We start from the raw sequence: 18,887 nt of genomic DNA on the forward strand, positions 1-18,887 counted from the left end.
AAAAAAGGACAGACATAAAGTCCTGAACACATTCTGTTCCCTGTCAAAGAGCATCAGCGGCTCTCCCCAGTGACTGACAGAAGATCTCAAGAGAGAAAGGAAGAGAGAAGGGAGGAAGAGGACGGGTCACAGGGGGGACAGGATGCTGGTTTGGGGGAGAGTTGGACGGGATAAATCAGGAACCAGCCTCAATGTACAGAGAACACAAACCACCATCCCAGGCTCAGGGCTCACCCTAAACACTAATAATAGACTTCACTGTGTGAGAATGTGTGTGGTGGCATGTGTTTGTGTTGTAAGCAAAAACAAAAGGACAAAAGCAAATTGGTGTGGAGCAAGCACCCATTATCTTCACTTATCACTTAACTTATGTACGATAATTTGACAAATACATGATTTGATTTGATCTGACAACCACATCAAATAAACATATACATAGTTGGATTAGCCTTTCTCAGTGTTATTTTCTCATCTTACCTCAGAATGGCCAGGTAAGACAGTCCATTTCTGTATATCTATAAAAGAGAGATTTTTAAAAAAAAGTTTTTTGTGGCATATCACTGATTTTAATTGCAAAGAAAAATGTTACTTCAAAAAAGGAGTTATTTTAACACTCTAATAAGGTGTTGTTAGGGACCCCAAACATAAAATATGTATTCATTTATTTTTGTTTAAATCTGTTTAACTGTAATCTATGAGTGCTGACCAGATTTTTCAATTAATTTGAAAACCTTTTAATCTTTTGCCATATCTTGGATTTATCCTTCCACTGTAATGTTCTAAACAGAAAGAGAATTGTGTGTTTTATGATGGTTTTAAATAAAATATTTTATACTAAGATTATTATTATTTTAACCATATATTTTACAATAAAATATTGAACAAAATGAATATATACATTTTCTAATACTAAACAAAAGAAAACAAACAAATAATCCACAGACCCCCTGCTGTACCTTCATGTAGGCTACTCCAGGTATCCAGAAACCTCCGACTGGAAACACTGCGTCATAGGGAAAGAACTGTACCAACATTAAAACAACAAACATGACATTCTTTTATGGATTAATTTGAACTAATAGATTGTAATTTCATCGCTCTATGGGGCCTGTAAACGTAAAGTGTTTTGGTTATTTAGAACAATATCTACAGTGGAAGTCGCTTCCAATATTTGATACCCTCGACTGATGTCTGACATCATCACAGATTGGACATATTAGAACTTCCAGAAAACTGGTCTCATCTTCCTATCACTGGAACATCAGGGAAGGGGGGAACAAATGGTTCAAAGGTGAGGACAAATAAGATCCTTACACGCATTACACGCGACAGACCATAGACCGTAAAAAAAAATATGGACAGACTCAAGTTCCCTGCTATGATGATGGACCCTGACCCTGACTCTGTACTGCCTCCTGCTGTCCTGTAACAAACAAACAAACATCCATAAATCACTCGGTCGGGAAATGCGTGCGAAAGAAACTATAAAAAGAAAAGTCATTGTGGAAGACTGCAACTGTCAACTGTTCGCCTCAAAAAAAAAAAAGAGAGAGAGAGAGAGAGAGAGAGAGAGAGAGAGAGAGAGAGAGAGAGAGAGAGAGAGAGAGAGAGAGAGAGAGACTACTTTTACACTCGCAGAATATAATGCAGCGAGTTTTGCGTAGTCGAAATACAGTCTTCATAGTATGTCTGTCGAAATATACATGCACCTTAATCGAATATTTGAAGTAAGCTATTAAATCCATCGCGCGTCACCAGTATTTCAGAGCATACGTACAAACAATATTGTTTCTGTCCGAATGAAATCAAACTCGACAGCGGGGTTGCCCTGATAACAAAAAGACGAGCTAACTCGCATAATAATGCATATAAAACGTCACCTATTAACAAACAAAATGCAAAAGAAAAAGTGTTTCATTAAATGTATCATTTACTCGACCTGTCATTATTATACATTTACAAAGGTACAAGAACAGAGAACTGAAACAGGTAAAATCCTACAGTATTAGAGGAGCTGGTGTGGTTCGATGTCACATATGCAACATGTTCCCTTGTGTTTGGAACATCAAGGCTGCACATCCTTCAGTGCAATTAAACAACCAACTGGGATGAAATCACTGAACTTCTTGAACACATTTATGATTTACTCCAGGTCAGATGCTCTAGACGTGAGTAAACAATGATATATGAGGATTTGCATGCATTCACCCTGTTAAAAGCATCAAGAAAATAACTAATCAAATATAAAATAGTACAGCAAACAAGAGAGATGTACAAGAACATTTGTTTAACTCAATGTAAATAAATAAATAAGAGTTTTAAAGTACCGTGCAAAAAACCATAAGCAAGGCTAAATGGATTCCCTTTGTCACCTATGGTTTCACACAAAAGAAAATTTAGATTTCGAAACAGATCTGTATTTACTCTGGAAAGCCGAATGAATTAGACTGTAGGTGGAATAAAAATGTGATTTTGACCAGATTTGATCTGAACTGGTCTGTAAAATTACTCTTATTTAAGCCTAAAACAATACTGACTCCAAACAAAGGAAAAATATATATATATTTTTTATATGTGACAAGACAGTAGTTTGAATAAACTGAAAGGTCCAGGGCTGGTTTTCTAACATTTATCAGTCCAAAATGAACACGTCTGGGAAACCAGCACATGTTGAGCAATAAGTGGATGTATTTAAAAAAATGTTAAATACTTGACTCTTAAAGGGATAGTTCACCCAAAAAATACAATTCTGTCATCATGTACTCACCCTCAAGTTGTTCCAAACTTGTATCAGTGTTTTTTTTCTTCTGTTGAACACAAAAGAAGATATTTTGAAGAATGTTGGTATCCAGACAGATGACTGTAAAATGTCTGGTTACTAACATTCTTCAAAATGTGTTCAACAGAAGAAAAAAAATGCATACAGGTTTGTAACAACTTGAGGGTGAGTCAATTCATTTTTGGGTGAACCATCCCTTTAACTGCATCTGACATACGTTTAGTGTGCATGTATATATTTATATATAACGATAGAATAAGCCTCTCTATAGGTCCAAAGGTTCCAGCAAAAAGCAGCTTTAGTTTAAAAACAGCATTAGTTTATTACTATAGTCTTTTATCTGTTGGTTAAGCAATACCTCAGACTGTGAAGAAAGACACAAGTCACTTAGTACTAAAATCCTCACATTCAGTTCCGATTCATCTCCCACAGAAACATTCAATCACTGTGCTCCATTTGTCAAATCCATGAGAGAGTCTGAATCATTCAGGATCCACCCACCAAAAGGCAAAATGTCATGAGGTGCATTTCATGGAAGAAAAGGAAGGTTCCTGGACCTAGTGCATGCCACATGATTGGTCTGCAAGCTTCCCTGATTGGCCACGGAACCTTAAGGTTTTTTGGGGAATAAGGCTTTAAGTAAAGGAGTTCTGTGGGTCTCCATGTGGAAGGAGGGAGAATGTAGGGGTCATGGGGAACACCTGTGCTTTCCATCGATGGGAGGAAGACGGTCTTACGGTCCCTCAGAGGTATGAGTGAGAGTGTGTTAGTTAATGCTGACGCAGTGTTCAGAGTGCGTGTTAGTTAATGCTGTTTGAGGCATTGGCTTCAGGGCTGTCCAGTTCTCTGTGGAATGTCTCATCAGACTGAAGGTTTGTTCTGGAATATTCCTCGTACCATTCCTGCAGACAAAAAGAAACAAGCACTTTACACAAACATACCATTGCTTATCTGGAAATGTTGCATTCTGAGCCAAATACATCAAAATATAACTTTTTATAACAGAACTTGATATCATTGAAATAACTTTAGGTAGCATATCTTTTTCTTTTGCACAACATTCCAAGTTTCCACTTGGACATGTCCTTCTATAAACAGCTGTCTGATATATGACCATTTCAGACTTTTTATGATTTAATTTTATGATCCAATAAGAGAACCATTTGGGAGTGCTTTACTTGAAACTTAAAAAGGAATGTAAAAAAATCTGGTTAACACATCACTTTTTCTGATAACAATTCAAAAGTGTAGTTTTTTTTTTTAAATATGCTCCTATCCGTGTGTGGTTGAAGTACCTGAATCTCCTCCTCGTACATCCTCATGCTGAGGTCACTCTTGGTACGTGACCTTCGACCCAGAAATACTAATGAGGAGTGCTGTGAGCAAAGACAAAAATAATCCATTAGAGTTCAATTAATCTAATGAAAGAAAAAAAAAACACAAATTAGATGCTCTAAACACAGACTGTGTACATGTGCTCACCCCGCTTCGCTCCAGAGCCACACACATGTCCTGCAGTGAGCTTAGGTTGACGATGCCCAGTGTGTGTTTATACAAGTCCACAGTCTGTAGAGCTTCAGTCTGGGACACTTCGGTCTCAAATACAATCCCCTTTTCATCTATTACACACACACACACACACACACACACACACACACACACACACACACACACACACACACACACACACACACACACACACACACACACACACACACACACACACACACACACACACACACACACACACACACACACACACACACACACACACACACACACACACACACACACACACACACACACACACACACACACACACACAGAGTATTATTAGATCTCAGCGGCCCCAGTCACACGCATTGTCATCAGATGAACAGGACTCTAAACATTCAGAACCTGCTGGGTCGTCCAGCGGTTCTCTGTTCTTCCGACTGTAGTTCATCCTGAAGACAAATGCATCCAGTATGAAGGCCACGATTATCGTCATGACAACCTGCATCACACAATCACACAGGCATTTACACTTAAAACAACACAGAGCTGAGAAAATATCAAGATGACTAAATCAGGTTTAACACACAGGTAGCTGATAACAAATTCTAGACCCACTTTATATTAGGTGGCCCTAACTACTATGTACTAACATTTTAATTAATAATTTGATACAATGCACTTATTGTGTACATACATGTTTTTACATTGTACTTACATTTTTTAAAATACCTGCATGTAATTACGTCTGTAATTAATTTCTGTAGTTACATTTGTAATTACACAGTTGACACTTCCCTTACACCTAACCCTACCCTTAAACTTACCCATACCACCACACCTGTCCCTAACTCTACCCATACCCCACCTCAATATCAGCAAAGGTGTTTTGCAATACAATTTGAACACAGTAAGTACATTGTACTCATTTTTTGATGTAAGTACATAGTAGGGCAGGCCACCTAATATAAAGTGGGGCCCAAATTCTAAAACCATTTTAAACGTCATCATTCTAATTGCACGAGTATTAAAAATGCACTTTTTGTCTAATATTAATTAAGCAACTACATGAAATATATAAAAAAAAGATTCAAAATAATGAAAAGAAACCATGCACATAAAATGTACATTGTTCCTTATGCATTTCAATCCGAATTCACGTGTAAAACAAATTATATCCATATTTTTTCCCAGCAGTGTTATTTTAGTATTATTTGGTATTTGTTTATTTAAATTCAATATTTTCAAGATAAACTTCCAAGGCATCTATTCAAATTTTCTTTTAGTTAAATTTTTTTTTTTTTAGAAAACTAAAAAAAATTCAAATAAACTTTCAAATAACAAAAATTATTTTCATATTTTTAGTTAACAATAATAACCCTGATTTACCAACATACACATTCCCTTACCATGGTGACAATGTAAAAGGTCATGAAATAAAGGCGAGTCCAGTGAGTAGTTTCTGATGTCACTCCTTCCTGTGAAAACAGGGTTCAAAGGCATCAATAACTACAAATGACAGACAGATGCTCATTTACTGGCTGGTTCATAGTCCATAGGCTTCTGCTACAAACAAACACTGCATGAACACGTAGAGATGTTAGCATTACTTCAAATTCATTTAAAGCAACACTTTTATGTAAGGTTTACCAAATGTACCCAAATGACATGGGCATATACACAACAATCTGCTGACTGACAAATATTCAAATAGACATTCAATTCCAATAAACAGCAGGGGGCACCACATACCCACACCGACCAAAACACCAACCGGTTTATGGTGGCTATCCAGTTATGTTTCAGTTTAGTTTGTGCCCTGGGTTTTAGGCACCATGAAGGTGGTTTGGCTTTTAGCAGTGTTCATCGCAACTTGCGCTAATGCAGATTAAATGGCTAGGCTTTATGATTTAGATATTAATGATGTCATTTTTATACCCTTAATCCATTACACATGTAGAATTTTAGTTTATCTTAGTTTAAATGAATATAAATATAAATGTAATATAAATAAGCTTTAGAATCAATAGATAAAGTTGATGACTACATGTGAGCATAAATGTTCAAATCTCTCTCTATACCTGTATCAACCGTCTATGGTATCAACTAGCCTAACTATATAAACTAACCTTACAACTTTTACTTGCACTGATATAGCAAGATTTGTTCTTTTAGTTGTCCTATTTCATAGACAGCTCTTTTCTTCTTGCTGTGTAAATTTGTAATATTCTGCAGAAGAGAGAAGTGAATCGCAGTTTCACTGATCCACGGCATGTGATTGGCTGTTCACTACTGAGGTCACACCTGAACTCTTAAACTCAGGATCAAAGCCTGAGTTGACAGAGAAAGCTGATGATCAGCATCATGGTACCAACAAAGCCTGATTGGATTGGTTGGGTTTTTTCAACTCGAAACAAATCCCTAGTTTGTTTTATGTTTTATGCTGTTTTATGTGTTTTTGTGCGTTTACACTCACCATAGTGATGTACCAGTTGTTCACCACTGTTAGCTCAAAAAGAGTGACTGAAACATGACAGAGAAAAAAAACTCAATAACACAAAACTGACGTGAGAGGAGTGTGTATTTCTGAGTGTGTGTACATACCAAAGCTACTTAGGATGTTATCGAAGTTATTGAGATAGTAATATCCTTCTTCTAGCACGGTTTGGTTACCAATAGTCACATTTTCCTGCCGATACGAGTTAGCAACTGTGCTATTTCTTTGAGAGACAGAGAACATACATTCTCATTTACATTTTCATTCTTCAAAATGTCTCCTTTTGAAGAAGAACAGAAGAACACCGCACTTGGAATAACATGAGGGCAAGTCAATTATTTTATTTAGAGGTGAACTATTCTTTCATTATGTAACAAGAAAGCAGTACTAGATAATCTTACATTTATCAAATGGATAAATGTAAGGTGATGTTCAGAAATACATTTATGATGATTCAAAGGAACTTACCTGCAGCAGTTCGGATAAACAACCCCAGCAAAAAACTCCATTCCAACGATGGCAAAAGAATAATAGAAGATAATCAGAGTCAGGCCTAGACTACAAAGACAGAGAGAGTGTTATGAGAGAAGATCCTTCATCTGTTAGTCATGAGCTGAATTGAATTATTATTTCTGTACCTGGCCATACGCGGGAACAGTTCAAACATTGTGTCCAGAACGTTCCGATAGCGCTGCTTAATTTTAAACATCCTTGACAAGAAATAGGAAAAAACTATTAAACTCTGTTAAAAAAGGAAAACTATCTATAGCTATGACTGATGAAAATATGATAAATTATGAAGAAAAGGATTCAAGCAAAATGACAGAGTTAAAGACGTACATCTTTTAGATGTTATCTACAGTGGGGTAAAAATAGATTTTTAATATAATGCACAAATTACATTACCAGGATAACAATTCGAGTGAAAGCTGATGTCAATCCTACAAAGTTTCTGTTTATTTAGAGATTTGAATAAGCTGTTGTTGTTTTTTTCATTTCACAATTCGTCTCACATTTCAGACAAAAAAAATAAATTGAATAACTAGAACTACACTATATTGCCAAAGGTTTTGGGACGCCTGCCTTTACATGCACAGGCTTTCCATAAGGTTTTGGAGTGTTTATGGGAATTTTTGACCATTCTTCTAGAAGCATATTTCTGAGGTCAAGCACTGATGTTGAACGAGAAGGCTTGGCTCGCAGCTCTAATTCATCCCAAAGGTGTTCTATCGGGTTGAGGTCAGGACTCTGTGCAGGCCAGTCAAGTTCCTCCACACCAAACTCGCTCATCCATGTCTTGCTTTGTGCACTGGTGCGCAGTCATGTTGGAACAGGAACGGGCCATCCACAAACTGTTCCCACAAAGTTGGGAGCATGAAATTGTCCAAAATATCTTGGCGTGCTGAAGCATTAAGAGTTCCTTTCACTGAAACTAAGGGGCCGAGCCCAACCCCTGAAAAACAACCCCACACCATAATCCCCCCTCCACCAAACATTACACTTGGCACAATGCAGTCAGGCTAGTACCTTTCTTCTGGCAACTGCCAAACCCAGCCTCGTCCATTGGATTGCGAGACAGAGAAACGTGATTCGTCACTCCAGAGAACACGTCTCCACTGCTCTAGAGTTCAGAGGCGGCGTGCTTTACCCCACTGCATCCGATGAGTTGCATTGCACTTGGATGCAGCTGCTCAGCCATTGAAACATGAAGCTTTCTACGCACTGTTCTTGAGCTAATCTGAAGGCCACACGAAGTTTGGAGGTCTGTAGCTATTGACTCTGCAGAAAGTTGGCGACTTCTGCACACTGTGCACCTCAGCATGCGCTTCACAAATTTTTGTAGAAGCTTTTTGCATGCGTAGAAGCTTGATTTTATACACCTGTGGCTATGGAAGTGATTGGAACACCTGAATTCAATGATTTGGAGGGCTGTCCCGATACTTTTGGCAATATAATGTATATGCAAACCAAAAGACATCAAAACACAAATAAGTACACACACCGGAGGAGCTGAAGAGGTCTCAACACCACAATGAAGTAGAATGGCTCCATGTCAAAGGCCAGAGCAATCAATCCCAGAAAGGCAAATACTGTTACTGAGAAATCAAAGCTGGAAATAGAGGAAAACAACCAGCGGTGAGGCGATTTGCATGTGTGTGTATGTTAGTGCTTATATGAATGTACGTGTGTGTACCCACAGGTTCCATCCGGAGCTGAAATATGTCATTGGACCAAGGCCTGTGATCTTCAACAAGACCTCAATTCCATAAACTTCATTCCACAGACACATCAGCAGGGGATAAATAAACATATATATATATTTTTTTTTATTGAACTCATATTCATAAAGACATTTACGTTTGAATTTACTAATGATTTAATTTTAAACAATTTACACCTACTTGTGAGGAAAACAATGTAACTCCAGGGGACAACACGAGTCCATGAGACACCATCTGTGAGGAGAGAAGAGCTCACTCAGAGCCAAATTCACACAGAGAAAACTGTTTCCTATGTTTACAAGTGTTTCTGAATGGTGAATTCATAGAATTATCTAGAACTGCAATACAGCTGCACCGCATACCCTACTGTTCCATTACACAAGCAGATCTTACCATTTAACATGTTTGTCTCCACTAGGATCCAGATGCCATTAACTGCAACTACCAGATCTGTTACAGGTCAGTCATGAAAAATAGACAGTATTATTAGAAATATTAGAATAAATATAGTGTACGTGCAGTACATTGTCATTTAAAAGTTTGGGGTCGGTAAGAGAGTCGGTTTTTTTAACGAAATTAGTACTCTTATTCATCAAGGATGCATTAAATTGAGCAAAAGTTATAGTAAAGACAATTACATTGTTATAAAAAAAATGATATTTCAAAATAATGCACTAAATTTACTAAATACTAAACAGTATTGTAGTACAATAAAAATACAGCATTGTCATCACAGGAATAAATTGCATTTAAATATATATAAATATAAATATATATAAAAATAAAATAGTTATTTTAAATTTCACAATATTTAAATATTTCACAATACTGTTTTTACTGTGTCCTTGATCAAATAAATGCAGCCGTGGTGAGCATTAGAGAAACAAACAAAACCTACCGACCCCAAACTTTTGAATGATACAGTATATAATAATATAAGAGGTACTAAAAGAATATCAGACAAATTAGAATTTTTTAAATATAAATTTATAACCCAGAAGGGGTTAACTGAACCAGTTTCGAGGAGTATATATTCTGATCAGGTATTTCATGTTCATATATAAAGGATTAATACAACAAGGTATTTAAGAAATATTACTTACACATTGCATATTGAAAAGCTTTGGATTTCACAACTAAGTTGATTCCTGTTTAAAAAAAAGAATAATAATCACAAATAGTATTATGGAAGAAAATATTTGATGCCAACTAATCATAAATGTATCTGGTCATTCTAAGCAGATTATTAAAGTGTAAAGTACCATAACTAATACAAATTTAACAACCTTTGAAAATGAGGAATGCTGTGTGAGGAAGATCATCAAACCAGTGCTCCCCACTCCGTCGAGCCTGCAACACACACACACACACACCAGATGTTCTGGCTCAAGAGGATTTAACATGCACCCTGGGAGTATAATCATGTGACGGTGTGTGAAATCTGACCTTCCATTTGAGTCCAATCACTTCATAAAACTTATAAAAGTCCTGAACACTAAAACGCAAGCACAAATGCACCTTAAAAACTCATCATCTGTTAAAATAATCGAAAGAATGTGAGCGTATGCACTTTTGTGCGTGTGTGTGTGTGTACCTCAGCATGGTTGAGCCTGAATAGTTGAGGGCTTTGAAGGTGAGAAAACGATCCCGTACAGTCATTCGTGGACGATAGAATCGCATCAGTCCATCAAACTGCTTCAAAGACACTCCATCTGGCCTCTAAATAAGACACAAATGTAGATTTATCACATTCACTTTCATTCACAACGTACTCAAGGCTTCAGCCTTGAAAAATCAAGAGATGGGAAAGAGTGTTAACTGTATAAATCTCACCTGCCGACTAACCAGCAGCTGGAAGGCATGCTCGATGGCGGATCGCTTGTGTAAAAGCAGAGATTTGAATTTCATCTTCTCGACTCCATTAAAGGTGTCAAAAACTACCGCCAGGAGCTGTGAGACAAAAAAGAATAGCAAACTCAAGGTAAAGGCTAGTTCACACTGCAGCAAAAGAACATTTCCAAAAATTAAACTACAGTACATTATAAATCCTGTAAAAAAAAACCCAGATCTGATGTTGTTCATTACTGACCAGATTCATGATGAAGTAAAGCTCGATGGACAGATACACAATGAAGAAAATGCATGACCAACGATTCTTTGAATATGCTGGCATCATCACATCTGGAAAACTAGTGAAGAAAAAAATATGGAAAAACTTGTAAATGTACTAAATCTCTAGGTCTTTATGGATTAATAGTTAACTATGAATCATTTAGCAAATGATTATTGCAAACTTTCTTATTGAAATGGACTTTTACTACATTTTTAACAGTGACAGTCTGACTATAGCAACCTGGAGTTAAGTACTTTGCTCAAGGGCATAATAATAACAGAGGATCTGAGAAATTCTCTAGTTCCCCGTAGTTCTCTTGTTCAAAAAAACTCCAGGGGTTTGAACTGATAACATTTGGATTACTAGCTCAGTTACAGGAAGACATGAAACAACCCCACTGAGACTCAGAGTCGTGTTATCTTAACCAGGATATGTGCACCAGAGTGAGGGTACTTACTTTGCAGTGGTCAGAAGGACAAAGAGACTCACTATGCTGTTCTCAAGTGTGCTAAAATACTGTAAAGCGAGAAGAAAAAAGAATCTCAGAGTTTGTATGTGTGTGAGAGATAGGCAAACATGTGGAACACAAAGGTGAGTGTGTGACCACTAACCGGGTCAGCTGGGTTGGCTGAGAACAAGCAAAATCCCAAGATGGCAAAGATGACCATGAAGAAAAGCAACAGCAGAAGAATATCAATGAAGGGAGGAAGAGACTGAAATATCTGCCTCAGGTTTCTAAGGGAGGACAGAAACAGAGATAGAGCGTCAGAATATCACAATGTATCCAGTCAAGGACATGTTTACAGTAATTTTCCCATGGTTTTAGGAAAAATAACTGTAACGCACGGCCTCAGGCAGTTTATTGCTTTTATAAGATCTTAGAAACAGCAACAGAATTAAAAAAAACACCAATATTTAACAAATAATAATTTGTTATTTAATAATAATAAAGAAATTATTATAAAATAATAATAATAATAATAATATGCCTCCGAACGGCTCCACAGTAACGGCAGTCCACCAAAAAGATCGGCCGCAGGGCTCTCGTTACACGAAGGTGAGATGTCTGCCGGACTAAGACCACAATCGCCTCAACGAATTGAAGAAACAGGACACATGTCTGAAAAGCACACAAATCAAGAGAGGATAACAGGAGCTGAACTTGAGCTGAATCCTGATAAAAAGAGGAAACAACAAACCATTTGAAATGAACATAGGCAGTCTATTACAAAAATGTACGCACCTTCACCATTGTCCTTTTATGCTGTATAAAGGTGCGAAAGCCAAGCCATCTGAGTTTCATACCCAACTCAAATGCCACCATCACCAATGCCAATAACTCCAGTGTCGCATGAATCTGACAGGAACAAAAATACACACTTTTATGTGTTTGTGTAGTGTACAAGTTCTTAGTCTTATTCATATAATTGAAATCCACAAGCATACAAAAATGTTTTTACGAAGGCATAAGCCCTATTCGGACGGTAATTGTTTCGCAAGGACGTATTTTCAACATTTAAAGAGGCTAGTCAGGGATTTTATTGATGTCCAAATCCGTGTTTTTCTTCCAAAACCCACCTAAAAATCCCTGGCTGAATTACCAACTGTTTTTTTGACAAACACCAAGGTCATGTGGTAATTTAATTGAGTTTACAAGAAAAGATCGATTCAAACTTGACTGCATTTTGACCACTGCCGAGCCCTGTACGATAACTGTTGCGCTTTGCTGTCATTTGGATGCATTTCGGATGCATTAAAGATGTACACTTTTATTACTGAAATGCAGGAAAGTATTTATTTCTGCTAATTTCCACTTTATTTTTTCAAATGACATCCATCATTTCAAGAGATAAAATGTAAGAAAATCATTCCAACTATAGCCTGTCTATTTTCCTATTTTTAAACAGGAGATACAAATAATCAAATAATAAATATGATATTATTATTAAATTAAATATTAATTTATTATTATTCCAAGCATTTTTTATTTAGCATAAGACATTTTATCGCTACAGTGCCATGCACATTTATTTTTAAAGACGTCAACATGAGAAATAAGTACCATCCCAATATGGCTATACACACATACACAACCATTCATAAGTTTGGGGTCGGTAAGATTTTTGAATGTTTTTCAAAGAAGTCTCTTATGCTCACCAAGGCTGCGTTTATTTGAATTAGAATAAAGAATGCTGAACAAAGAATTCATTTCTTTCAAAAGAATAAAGTCTTACTGACCCCAAACTTTTGAGCGGTAGTGTGTGCACAAATGCAAGTAGAATTCACATACGTAGACATCCAAGCGGAGGAAGGGGACGGCAGGGGCCTCTGAGAGGGACAGAAGCATGAGTAACACCGCAGTCAGCAGCTCCATCACATAGAAAAGGTGATTGTGAGCAAACAGGTAGGCGCTGAGCGCCTGGGCACTTCGCGGATGAGTGAAAAACTTGTCATTATTCTCTCCCTCCTGAGGACAAACACAGACAAATGGGAAAGAGAATTATTATTAGCCCTGAGTGTGTGTTTGTGATCATCTGCGTCTATTTAGCTGCTTCATTGAGCGTGTGGAGGTTTAAAAGATTACCTGCAGGTATATTGCTGCTTCCTGGTAGTTCATTTCCCAACTCTGCCGCAAAGAATTCTGGGCCCTGGGGTCTGGTGCTCCTTGGGTCGGAATGACGACATTATTCACAATATCATAATTTCCTGCCCCATCTGTGTAGAGAAAGAATTCAATGATTTATCAATATAAAATAAGCATTAACGTAGTGCGTTTTTTGTTTTTTATGGCACATTTTAAAAACATACCGACAGACACAAACTGTTGGCAGAGGGAGGACGTTTGGACTGGCCTATCATGTGTTAGTCCAGTCATGTTGTCAACTGTACTACTGATTTCCATGGCAGCCCCTGTGATCGGCCCCACGTCCCAGTTGTCAGACAGAGAGCATGTCACTGGTCAAGCAGTTTTAGCACTGCAAGGGTTAATTATAAACAATGCACTCGCACATGCAAGTTTCATTGTGCCAGCTGCAGCTGCTGCGGCCAACTTTCCGAAAGCAGAACAGAATCCTGTGGTGATGCTCACGATTCCTCCAAAGACGACAGTTTCCACAAAAAAAAATAAAAAAATCGAATCACATCAGGCCAAATGCTACTTTAAAACTCCACATCTCTCTCTGCACCTTCATACATTCATTTGATTGTAACGTTTGTTAAGAAAGCCAAAAAACATTTACTAATAATGTGTTTCTATGCAAAAAACAACAAAATAAATTACACAAAAATGTATCTTTTGGTGTAAAAAACACAAAATTTTACAGAATAAAGTGAAAATTTTGATTGCTTTCAATGACATCAACAAGATTTAGACATCCAAAGACACTAATACTAAAAAAAACGAAATTGTGAACAAATGCACTTCAGAGCTGCTTCCCAAAACACTGACTGGGCTCCAAACATTTCATTGTTGAATCCCAAAAAGCTTAATATTCCAAAAGGATTCCACTCTGGACATTTCCACTCTTTCAGAAGATATGTGGGAAGGAAAGGCTGTTGATGGTTCAGAAATCACAGCGAATAGATCGTCCAGTGGATTTTGTACCAGTCCCCAACACAGTGAGAATGTCCTTCAGAACCTCGAAGTTGCTTCATCTGACACTAGTTCCTTTTCCAGCCATCCCCATCAGTTCGGTTTCAGTCTCTCTGTCATAGCGTCCCCTCTTCCGTGTCATCTTCTGTTTCCTATGCTATATCGAGTCCATTTTAGTCCTTTTTTTCCAACGCTCAAAAACGCAGCTGTCCTTTGAGATGTAAGGCAACACTGAACAAATCTACCAAGCTGAGAGCTTCATTTAACCCAAAGGGAAGTAAAAAGTTTCAATTCATTTTTCCAATTTATATTTACCATTGCTTCTCTGTAAGCAATGAATATAACATTAATCCGCTAACACCCTTTTAAACGATCTGTCAGGCCACAGCCTAGTCATTTACTGCCTTGCCCATTAAATCACAAACAGTAAGAGCTTTTAGTTTGACCAAACACAAGCCGATTGAATGAGTTACTTCATTGCCGATCAGTTCACTGACCCACAGCTGTCTGTAAACAGCTCTTATTGAGTGTGCACATGACAACAACAGTGTGGGTTTTGCTCTGTATGATCAATAAGTTCCTGGCAGAGCAAGAGCGAACAAGAGAGACAGACAGCACTGATAGTTTCTTTCCAGTCCAGTTCCAGATTTCCTTCAAACACCAAGAAACAAACCCGAACTGATGAGCAGAGATCTGACCTGGTTGTTTATAAAAGCACAGAATTTAAAATGTCCAAAATATCTTCACCATGACAATGGAAAACATTCTGAGACAACAGCTTGAGGCAGAATGAGGAAGCAAAGGCATCTGATATTCACGTCAGCTTCTTTCCTCAAAAATTAAGAGACAGCTGTCCTGGAACCCGAAAAGACAGACTGTGTCCTTACGTTGTTGTTGTTGTTTTTTCAAGAAGAATTTTCTCGGCTAACTAAAGAAGGCACATGTCAAATCCACAAAAAAGCACTACAATGTACATTCAGGTCCTACAAATAGTCAGGCGTCCAGCTCTCATCACTACCAAACAGTTTTGACACAAGGCCATGGACAGTGTGCGTGCAGGAGGGGAGTGGAGAGGGGGCCACAAACAGCGTTGTATCTGTCATAAGGCTGACACAGCATTTTAACTCCTCTGTCTGTGTGTGTGTGAGGTACAAAAGCTGGTATGCTGCTGTATTGGACTCTTGAACACATGACCGTTGGGGTTGGGATACTTCACTATTAAAATGACAGTACTTCACAGTGTCCTTCCCCAAAAATCTGACCAAACAGGAATAGTATGTTGGTTATTGAATCATATAATGATTATATATATTTTCACCAAAATGCAATACCACACAATAGCACTAGAGTGCAGCATCTCACTAGTGATTTTTAAATAATTTTCACCAATACACCAAAAGTATCTCTATCTATCAATGACTCTTACCACAGTTCTTAACGCAGCACTTATGGCAAATTTACACTGCAAAGATGTTGCATAGATGTTTACATAGACTTTTTAATGCTGCCCAGAAATATGGCATAATGTATTAACAAAGCAATTTCAACTGCATACCGTACTTTGATTCTAAGGGCTGAGGTGGGTTAGAGCAGGTATAATTTAGTCTGACTTTTAAGTGTCATTGCGTCTTTAGACTGAATTTTGAGCAGGCACATAGCAGCATTAACTTTGTAAAGCTGTGTAAAGACGCCTTAAGAAGAACATAAGCAATAAGTATCCAATGCCAAATCTGTTTTTCAGAGTGAAAAATGCCTCACATAATACTTATAATAATACTAATTCATAATACTTATATTCACCAAGACTGGCTTCAGATGTATGACCTTCACGTCAACTTGATTTACTTCCAACATAATTTTTGTGTGTGTGTTTAGATGAATAAATACAAACTGATATCTGTAAAGTTGCATAAACATAGCCATTCTCTTAAGACAGTCTTAAGATCTAGTATGACCCACTAGCAATTAGTCAAGGGGCAGAAAAATCTTACTTTTCGGTATCAAATTAGACCAATCTAACCAGGATTTTTAAAGTAACTGACTTAAAGGGATAGTTCACCCAAAAATGAAAATTCTGTCATCATTTAGTCACCCTCAAGTTGTTCCAAACCTGTATGAATTTCTCTCATCTGCTGAACACAAATGAAGATATTTGGAAGAATTTTTGTAACCAAGCATATCTCGGCAGCCATTGACTACCATAGTATTTTTTTTTTTTTAATTGATGGCCAACTTGTAAGACAAGTCTTAATGTGCAACCAGCCACTGATTGTAGAAGATTATTTGTTCAGTAATTCAAGCAAAAACTGGATAATGTATAAAAATCATTAAATGTAGAAAATTGTAAATAACGATTGTTTTAACCGCACATTCAATCCAATGGACTTTCTTTCCACATAAAAACAAGTTCTTCTTTTACAACGAGTTGTGGGTGCAATTATTATTTTCAATTAAACGTCAAACGTTGTTCGCACTCTCAAACCGCCACTAATGACTGCGGACACACATTGATGAAATTAAATTCAACTGTATAAAAGCCTTTACAAAGATGTGTGGGTAAAAACAGCCACCATTTAGCTCTACTAAAACCGTGAATTATTCAGAAGGCCTGCAAATCATCTCCCAGCGCATTAGGAATGTCAATAATGCAGTCAACAATGACGAAAAGGTTTGACTGCAGAGCCCTCTAGAGTCAGTGTTTGGAACTCACACTATTTAAATGGCCATCTTTGCTATCCACTGTCACATGATGGAAGTCTGAGGGTTAAAGATAGTACAGATACCACAGGCTAAGCTGCTCTACAGGTTTCACGGAGAGCAGCTTAGCCTGTAGTATCTGTACTAATCAACATTCCTGTAAGAGTCTCACTGTTAATCACTGCCAATTAAGTGACACCCAACAGCAGAAGTTTTCAAATGTCTGTCCAGCCTGGGACACCAGGGACCAGCAAGAGGGGTGCTATAGGGAGTCTGTAGACAATTCAGAGAATTGTATAAATTATCTTTACAGGGCTGTTGTTCTATTGACATCACTGGTAGTTTTTGACAGTAAGATATCAAAGCTATTGATTGTAATGTTGTCTTTAGTATAACATCACGCTTAAAATGTTTCTTTTTATAGCCTACTTGAAAATATGCAGCTACTTCGCCAGAATTTAGACATTCGGATACATTTAACCATTATATTTTCCTTGGCATGAAAAAGTTTAAAACTCCCTGCTCTACGGTATCTGACAGCTCGGACCCAGGAGAAAGATGCCAGTGACAGAACCCAGGAAGGATGCCGCACACCGAACCCGATGACAGATATCTAGAAGAAGGCTCAATGCCTTCAATGCATAACGTTTAAAGATCTGCACTGGCCTGCACGCAGTCCTGCTCTATCCCCAGTAAAGCTCAGGTAAATGCAGGTGACAGAATGTTATTGCACAAGAAGTGTCAGGTGAATGAGGAGGACAGATATACTCACTCTCATCCTCGTCCAGCAGTCCACTGCTCGCATCGTCCCAGGTCAGAATCAGCGGAACATCGTCGTCCCCGTCCGCCATCCCGCCGAATCAAAGACACGGCGACGAGAGGACCGCAGTTTTAGGGGACACTGATTCTCTATGTTCAATAAACTAAGCTTTCACCGCAGCAGAGAAACTTGCGCTACACGACACGAGTTACAGAAACCGCTTTATTGTCTCCAAACTCCAAACTGAGTGCGTTTAAGCTCAAATGTGTTTTAATTTAACTTTAACCATCTAAGTTAAACGAAACATAAATAGAACCTAACAGAGTCTCTGTTTATGTCATTATCGTCGGCTGTTATTAAAATACCATCACAAGCGCAAAGTATATTGCTGATTTATAAACTAGTGATAAACTAATTTAACTTTATAGGGCAGAAAAAATGCGATTTAATCGCGCTTTTAACATTATAAATAAAAGAACCGCCGCCGTCAAGCAGGAGGATATGACGTTACGTCTTTTTACGACAGTGTCGTTTTTGATCGCAGCAGATAAAACAGCTGAAATGTCAAAATAAAAGCCACGATGTGAAAATGTACCCTGTGCCAAACATTTTAATTCATCCAATGACAATATGAGGTTTATGAAATACATACAGGGAATTTTTTTTCCATGCACATATATAAGTAAATCACGAGTGAGATGTCTAATTTTGTTCTTTGCTGGAGTGGGTCACT

General features: G+C 37.6%; 1 protein-coding gene across 2 annotated transcripts; it reads right to left on the reverse strand.

Annotated features, from left to right (window-relative positions):
• Nucleotides 1–1,915: 1,915 nt before the first annotated feature.
• tpcn1 (two pore segment channel 1) lies at nt 1,916–18,696 on the reverse strand. 2 transcript variants are annotated; one of them, XM_079816263.1, is made up of 26 exons: nt 18,167–18,696; nt 13,690–13,820; nt 13,396–13,572; nt 12,349–12,462; nt 12,095–12,225; nt 11,717–11,840; nt 11,563–11,621; nt 11,082–11,181; nt 10,826–10,942; nt 10,587–10,711; nt 10,439–10,487; nt 10,279–10,342; nt 10,096–10,140; nt 9,386–9,442; nt 9,173–9,226; nt 8,969–9,041; nt 8,773–8,880; nt 7,409–7,480; nt 7,239–7,328; nt 6,878–6,993; nt 6,750–6,796; nt 5,683–5,751; nt 4,679–4,775; nt 4,262–4,398; nt 4,075–4,155; nt 1,916–3,681 (listed from the first exon to the last, which is right to left on the reverse strand). In XM_079816263.1, the coding sequence occupies exons 1-26, from the start codon at nt 18,243–18,245 to the stop codon at nt 3,580–3,582; spliced, it is 2,418 nt and encodes an 805-aa protein (XP_079672389.1). In that variant the 5' UTR covers nt 18,246–18,696; the 3' UTR covers nt 1,916–3,579. The 2 variants fall into 2 exon arrangements, with proteins under 2 accessions (XP_079672389.1, XP_079672390.1); XM_079816264.1 differs by lacking the exon at nt 18,167–18,696 and adding an exon at nt 13,914–14,832.
• Between the last annotated feature and the right edge of the window lie 191 nt (nt 18,697–18,887).

Source organism: Gobio gobio (assembly GCF_949357685.1).
Source record: "Gobio gobio genome assembly, chromosome: 4".
Classification (NCBI taxonomy): Eukaryota; Metazoa; Chordata; class Actinopteri; order Cypriniformes; family Gobionidae; genus Gobio; species Gobio gobio.

What these genes read in the sequence shown, in the direction of transcription:
- tpcn1 (XM_079816264.1), bottom strand. Translation starts at nt 14,007, where the DNA reads ATGGAAATCAGTAGTACAGTTGACAACATGACTGGACTAACACATGAT. An exon ending in TCCTCCGCTTGGATGTCTAC is followed by an intron (nt 12,463 to 13,395) that starts GTATGTGAATTC and finishes TGTTCCTGTCAG; the next exon opens with ATTCATGCGACACTGGAGTT. An exon ending in TGGCTCTGGAGCGAAGCGGG is followed by an intron (nt 4,156 to 4,261) that starts GTGAGCACATGT and finishes CTTTGCTCACAG; the next exon opens with CACTCCTCATTAGTATTTCT.